The sequence below is a fragment of the Eriocheir sinensis genome, unplaced genomic scaffold (genome assembly GCF_024679095.1).
Source record: "Eriocheir sinensis breed Jianghai 21 unplaced genomic scaffold, ASM2467909v1 Scaffold1257, whole genome shotgun sequence".
In the NCBI taxonomy this organism is placed as follows: domain Eukaryota; kingdom Metazoa; phylum Arthropoda; class Malacostraca; order Decapoda; family Varunidae; genus Eriocheir; species Eriocheir sinensis.
The window spans coordinates 22501-30000 of record NW_026110581.1 but is presented as its reverse complement, the minus strand read 5'-3'; the positions used below and the strand labels follow the sequence as shown (position 1 = coordinate 30000).

The 7500-nt window shown below is 43.0% G+C and overlaps 1 protein-coding gene across 1 annotated transcript in view; it reads right to left on the bottom strand.

The window, feature by feature from the left end:
• LOC126989647 (ankyrin-1-like) overlaps positions 1–6226 on the bottom strand; it is a 62859-nt gene extending 56633 nt beyond the window's left edge. The window contains exon 1 of the mRNA XM_050848248.1: positions 5935–6226. Within this exon, the coding sequence (XP_050704205.1) occupies positions 5935–6019 (85 nt within the window). The 5' untranslated portion in view covers positions 6020–6226. The remainder of the gene's footprint in view (positions 1–5934) is intronic.
• Between the last annotated feature and the right edge of the window lie 1274 nt (positions 6227–7500).

Genomic DNA, 7500 nt, shown 5'->3' with positions numbered 1-7500 from the left:
TGGTGGTGATGGTGATAGTGGTGGTGGTGTCGGTGGTGGTGGTGATGATGATGATGGTGATTATGGTGGTAATAGTGGGTCTGGTGGTGGTGGTGGTGGTGATAGTGGATGTGGTTAGTGGTGGTGTTGGTGATGATGGTGATGGTAGTGGTGGTGGTGGTGGTGGTGGGGATGATGGTGATTATGGTGGTGATAGTGGGTGTGGTGAGTGTGGTGGTGGTGGTGGTGGTGGGGATGATGGTGATTATGGTGGTGATAGTGGGTGTGGTGGTGGTGGTGGTGGTGGGGATGACGATGGTGGAATGTTTAAAAGGAAGAGGAAAAAGTTAATAAGTTGTCTATATTTTGCTTTGTCGTTATTTTCGTTCACACGGATAAAAGTTAGGCTGAAATTTGTCCCTTGAAATGTTACATTATTTTTTTTTATTTCCTTATTATTACTTCCTGCTGCAGGAGAGAGAGAGAGACAGAGAGAGAGAGAGAGAGAGAGAGAGAGAGAGAGAGAGAGAGAGAGAGAGAGAGAGAGAGAGAGAGAGAGAGAGAGAGAGAGAGAGAGAGAGAGAGAGAGAGAGAGAGAGAGAGAGAGAGAGAGAGAGAGAGAGAGAGAGAGAGAGAGAGAGAGAGAGAGAGAGAGAGAGAGAGAGAGAGAGAGAGAGAGAGAGAGAGAGAGAGAGAGAGAGAGAGAGAGAGAGAGAGAGAGAGAGAGAGAGAGAGAGAGAGAGAGAGAGAGAGAGAGAGAGAGAGAGAGAGAGAGAGAGAGAGAGAGAGAGAGAGAGAGAGAGAGAGAGAGAGAGAGAGAGAGAGAGAGAGAGAGAGAGAGAGAGAGAGAGAGAGAGAGAGAGAGAGAGAGAGAGAGAGAGAGAGAGAGAGAGAGAGAGAGAGAGAGAGAGAGAGAGAGAGAGAGAGAGAGAGAGAGAGAGAGAGAGAGAGAGAGAGAGAGAGAGAGAGAGAGAGAGAGAGAGAGAGAGAGAGAGAGAGAGAGAGAGAGAGAGAGTGTGTGTGCTGCCACCCCCTCTCCCTCTATCTCATGCGAGCATTTTGTTCATTATTACTATTTCACTTTCCTTTTCGTTCTGAATTCACAAAATAATCCATACGTTTTACCTCCCTCCCTCCTTCCCCTGTACGTTTCTCTCCCTCGCACTTGTTTCCCTGTTTCCTGGGCTCCAGAAGAAGGGGTAGGGAGGGATAGGTGTAGCAGTCACCGCTCAAATTCCGTGTTCCTTCCCCTCAGTGACAAGAAAATGGGGTGCTGCAAAGAGAGACTAAGATTCTCAGTGTTTTCATGTAATGTCCATCGTCACTGTGTCTGCCAGTCTGTCTTGTCGCGTCTTCATCGTTAACTTTCCTTGTATTCGTTTACCTTTGACTGTCCGTCCACGTTCTCTTGTTGTCCACCGTTACACATTGTTCCACGCATACACCAACACTTAAATGTTAACCTACACAAACAACATTCACACAAAAGCATACACAAACAAACACCTATCATATGTGTTGTCCTTGTCGTGATGAGCTGTGTAAGTTCTGTCCAATAAAGTAACCCTGGCGGATATGACTTTCTCTATCCGTGAACCGATTAGCACTTAGAACAGTCGCTACCACCAACAATTGGTGACCCTGGAGTGTTGCTATGGTTCAAGGTGGCTTATAGCCGGTGCCGTTTTAAGGGCACTCTCTCCTAGAGTGGAGGACCTGGGCAGGGTAACTTGTCCATTCGTCCGCCCTCTCCTGGGGCAAAAATCCTCACCTCCATTCGGGGTTCGTGGGGCTGACCACTCAGGTCGGGAGAAACATTACGCCATAGGCGTAGTTGCCACCTTCAGGGTTTTCCCCCGCCCTCCCCCAGGCGCCCTCTGCGCCTTCCCCAGGCACCCTCTGTGCCTTCCCCAGGCACCCTATGTGCACCTCTTCCAGGCACCCTCTGCGCGCCTCTTCCAGGCACCCTCTGCGCGCCTCTTCCAGGCACCCTCTGCGCGCCTCTTCCAGGCACCCTCTGCGCGCCTCTTCCAGGCACCCTCTGTGCGCCTCTTCTAGGCTCCCTCTGTGCGCCTCCTCCAGGCATCTTCGGCGCCCTTCAGGCATCTTTTGTGCCCCATGGTTCTTCTCCCGGCGCTCACCCACCCACCCCCACCCCTCCTCCTCCCTGCTTTTCTGCTGGTCCGGCGACTGAGACACGCACACCGTGTGACACACTACACAGACTCAGTGAACACTCAAACACAGTGCGACACATTACTGAGACACAGTGCCACACACTCAGTGTACACGCCACACACAGACTCGGTGTACACGCCATACAGACTCAGTGTATACGCCGCCACACGCCACACAGACTCAGAGAGACACGTAAACACAGTGTGACACCCCACTGGGATTACTAGCTGCCCCCTGGATTAACCACCGCCTCCTGGATCTACCACCGCCGTCTTGGATTATCCTACACTTGTGGATCCTTGTGTATAATGCAGTGTGTCCAGCAACAGTTCAGTGCAGCACGTCCCCAGCAACAGTTAGTGTCACAGTGTTACCCACTAGGCGTACAGTGTTGTGTTACAGTGCCTTTTTGAACACTGGTTCACCCCCCGAGCCACAGAGGCCCCTGGCACGTGCCAGCGCCTATAGTACACGCAGTTCGTTTTACTCTCACGACTGCCGCGGCTCCTGGCATATGCTTGCGCCCCTCAATTCTCAACCGGCTGTGGTCCCTGGCACGCTGGCATCCAGCGCCTTACCACGCAGTCATTCGACGCCCTCACGGACTGCCGAGGCCCCTGACACGCTGGCAGCTGGCGCCTTTAATACACGCAGTCGTTCTACTCTCACCGACTGCCGAGGCCCCTGACACGCTGTCAGCATAGCGCCTTCACACGCAGTTCCCTCGACGCACTCTATGACTGCCGTGGCCCCCGGCGCGTTTACGCCAGTGCCTATTGCCCATCTCCACGCCGCTCGACTTCACCATACCTGACGACGACATGCAACTCTTCCTCTACTACGGCGGTGTCCTTCAGAGCACCACTCTTCTGCTCAGGACCCGTCTACGTGGTTCGCGATTCGGGAGTGCGGACTCAAGCCTTCCAGGATCTATTAAACAGCCAACCACTCAACTCACCGCAGCCCACCTCACGCAGCCCACCTCATGCAGCCCACCTCATGCAGCCCACCTCACGCTGCTCAACCCCTCGCTGCTCAACTCATCGCTGCTCAACACTTCAGCTCGACTCACCGTAGCTGTCTCCTACGCGCCACTCCAGCTCGACTCACCGTAGCTGTTGTCACTGCACTACTCACTCCAGCTCGACTCACCGTAGCTGTTGTCACTGCACTACTCACTCCAGCTCGACTCACCGTAGCTGTTGTCACCGCATTACTCACTCCAGCTCGACTCACCGTAGCTGTTGTCACTGCACTACTCCAGCTCGACTCACCGTAGCTGTTGTCACTGCACTACTCACTCCAGCTCGACTCACCGTAGCTGTTGTCACTGCATTACTCACTCCAGCTCGACTCACCGTAGCTGTTGTCACTGCACTACTCGCCCCAGCTCGACTCACCGTAGCTGAACTACTCAACGCAACTCTACTCAGCGCAACTTACCGCGCACCTCAACGCAACTACTCAGCGCAACTTACCGCGCATCTCAACACAACTCTACACAACGCTACTCATCGCAACGCATCACCGTCTGCCACAGCGCCCCAGCACCAGGGAAGATTTCGTTCCTCCTTCCTCGTCACTGGGGGGGAGTAATCTGTAGCAGTCACCGCTCAAATTCCGTGTTCCTTCCCCTCAGTGACAAGAAAATGGGGTGCTGCAAAGAGAGACTAAGATTCTCAGTGTTTTCATGTAATGTCCATCGTCACTGTGTCTGCCAGTCTGTCTTGTCGCGTCTTCATCGTTAACTTTCCTTGTATTCGTTTACCTTTGACTGTCCGTCCACGTTCTCTTGTTGTCCACCGTTACACATTGTTCCACGCATACACCAACACTTAAATGTTAACCTACACAAACAACATTCACACAAAAGCATACACAAACAAACACCTATCATATGTGTTGTCCTTGTCGTGATGAGCTGTGTAAGTTCTGTCCAATAAAGTAACCCTGGCGGATATGACTTTCTCTATCCGTGAACCGATTAGCACTTAGAACACTCGCTACCACCAACATAGGAAGGGGGTAGGGAGGAAGGAAGGAGAAAAGGAAGGAAGTGACGCCGGCTGCTGCCGCCGATACACTCTGGAACGCATACACACACACACGAACGCACGCTACAACGACGAATAGTTCATTGTAGTTATCACAGCCAGTTTGTTTGATGGTCTGTTTAGTGTAAACAAATGTAATAATGTACGAGACACAGTTATTACCTCATGGTAAGGCCAAAATAAGTATTGTATGTACCAAACTTCATTCAAGACGAGGCTACGAGCTTTTGTCGCCGGACTCCGTCGTTGACACGCTAGAACGCATGCATACACACTCACATACGAACGCACGCTACAGCGGCGAATTTCGGCGTTTCTTTCATTATAGTAAACACAGCCAATTTGTTTGTTGGTCTGTTTAGTGTATTAGCCAAGGCTTTATAAACAATAAATGCAAAACATGCAGTATACAAGACAGGTATATATAGTGTAACAGTAATAGTATCGTGGTATCGTACAGGTTATTGTACATCTGGCAGTCGGCAGCCGTTTCAAAATGATTGGCGTCAGTTTCTCGAAATATTCGTGTGTAGCAAAATAACGAAGATTCATATGCTTCTTATTGATATCACTTGTTAATCTTGGGTATTTTCTGCGTTTTTCTGTAGGACTGTTTTTCTTTTACACTTGATAATAATAAAAAAGTGTATCGTTTTGATAGAAGTGGCTCAGGGGGGGCCACATCTGCCCCCCCTCGGTGCTTGTAGTGTTAACATACAGTACGCAGACGACATAACACAGATAACTTGCCATGCAGGCAAATCACGAGCATTAATGGATAACAGGACACGGAATGAGATTAAATAAATAAACTACGAGAAAAAGTGGAAAATAAAGACGAACAGAGACAAGTTTAAAATAATACCACTAGCAGTATCAAAGAAGCATGAAATAACACTAGAAGGAACCGCTATAAACTACTCAGAAAGAGGAAACGTTCTGGGACTAACCATGACGCGTACAGGCATAGGGAAACACGTAGCAGAAAACAGAATCAGAGGAATAGAAGCCATAACGGATTTACAAAGATTTAATAACACACCAACTCACATCAAGCTGCGCCTTATAAAAGCATTTATATTACCACTAATTCAATACCCCATCATCCCATTAGTAACAACAAGCGACACAAACAAAATGAAACTACGACGGATACAAAGCCAAGCCCTCCGATTTGCATTCAACGAAAGACACCCATACACAAAGAATACAGAAACAGTACATGAAGAAGCAGGAATAGAACCAATAAACTACACTTTTCACACACAGGCCGACAAAATCTTCATCAAAACGAGAGCACTTCAGGATCACCATTTTACGAGCCTCAAAGGCAACTATGAAAGACAGAAAAAACACTCATGGTTTAGGAAACAAAGAAATATCCTAGACCGAAGAAAACCTGAAAACAAATACACAACATAACGCCAGTAAAAAAATACCCTCAAATCCAAGACCAAAGCCATAGACGTCAGTACCTACACAACTAGATAGATATAAGACATGTACAAAGCAAGGCGGACAGCCCGCCACCTCTTATCTCTCCTACTTCCTTCCAATTTCCTGCAACTTTATCCTACCCTATCCCCCTTTCTTTCTCTCTTTTAACTATCCAAACATCCAAGCAGGGCCAAACCACCTTAACCACCATACCACCACCACCACCACCACTACCAGCACCACCACCACCACCTTAAAAATCACCACCAGCACCACACCCACTCACCTCTTTTGTCAACAGCCAGCGGGTCGGCACCAAGGCTGAGCAGCCTCTTTACCGTCGTCTTGTGTTTTTTCCTGGCAGCCACCATCAGTGGTGTTTGGTCGTCAGTGCCACTGCCCTCCACGCTGAGCCCCGCCCCCAGCAGGCAGGGCAGGAGGTGGTCGCGGCCATGGCGGGCAGCCACTGCCACCAGGCACCACGACCCACAAAAGCTAGTGGGGGTGGTCACCTTGGGGTCTCCTCCCCTAGCGAAGAAGTCCCTGACCTTGACCTCGTCTCCTGCCCTTACGGCAGTGATGAGCTCCTGTGTGTGTGTGTGTGTGTGTGTGTGTGTGTGTGTGTGTGTGTGTGTGTGTGTGTGTGTGTGTGTGTGTGTGTGTGTGTGTGTGTGTGTGTGTCGGGGAGACAAACACACACCACCGTTAATATTCACCGTCCAAAACACATTAAATGTATCAATAATTACTGACGACGAACACGACAACTTCCCTCACGAGAAGCTTCAGAGGGGAAAGAATTATTGTAATAGTTTACGGAATATTAGTGGTAATAATTGTAATGATAATAATAATAATAATAATAATAATAATAATAATAATAATAATAACAATAATAATAATAATAATAATAATAATAATAATAATAATAATAATAATAATAATAATAATAATAATAATAATAATAATAATAATAATAATAATAATAATAATAATAATAATAATAATAATAATAATAATAATAATAATAATAATAATAATAATAATAATAATAATAATAATAATAATAATAATAATAATAATAATAATAATAATAATAATAATAATAATAATAATAATAATAATAATAATAATAATAATAATAATAATAATAATAATAATAATAATAATAAATATAATAATAATAATAATAATAATAATAATAATAATAATAATAATAATAATAATAATAATAATAATAATAATAATAATAATAATAATAATAATAATAATAATAATAATAATAATAATAATAATAATAATAATAATAATAATAATAATAATAATAATAATAATAATAATAATAATAATAATAATAATAATAATAATAATAATAATAATAATAATAATAATAATAATAATAATAATAATAATAATAATAATAATAATAATAATAATAATAATAATAATAATAATAATAATAATAATAATAATAATAATAATAATAATAATAATAATAATAATAATAATAATAATAATAATAATAATAATAATAATAATAATAATAATAATAATAATAATAATAATAATAATAATAATAATAATAATAATAATAATAATAATAATAATAATAATAATAATAATAATAATAATAATAATAATAATAATAATAATAATAATAATAATAATAATAATAATAATAATAATAATAATAATAATAATAATAATAATAATAATAATAATAATAATAATAATAATAATAATAATAATAATAATAATAATAATAATAATAATAATAATAATAATAATAATAATAATAATAATAATAATAATAATAATAATAATAATAATAATAATAATAATAATAATAATA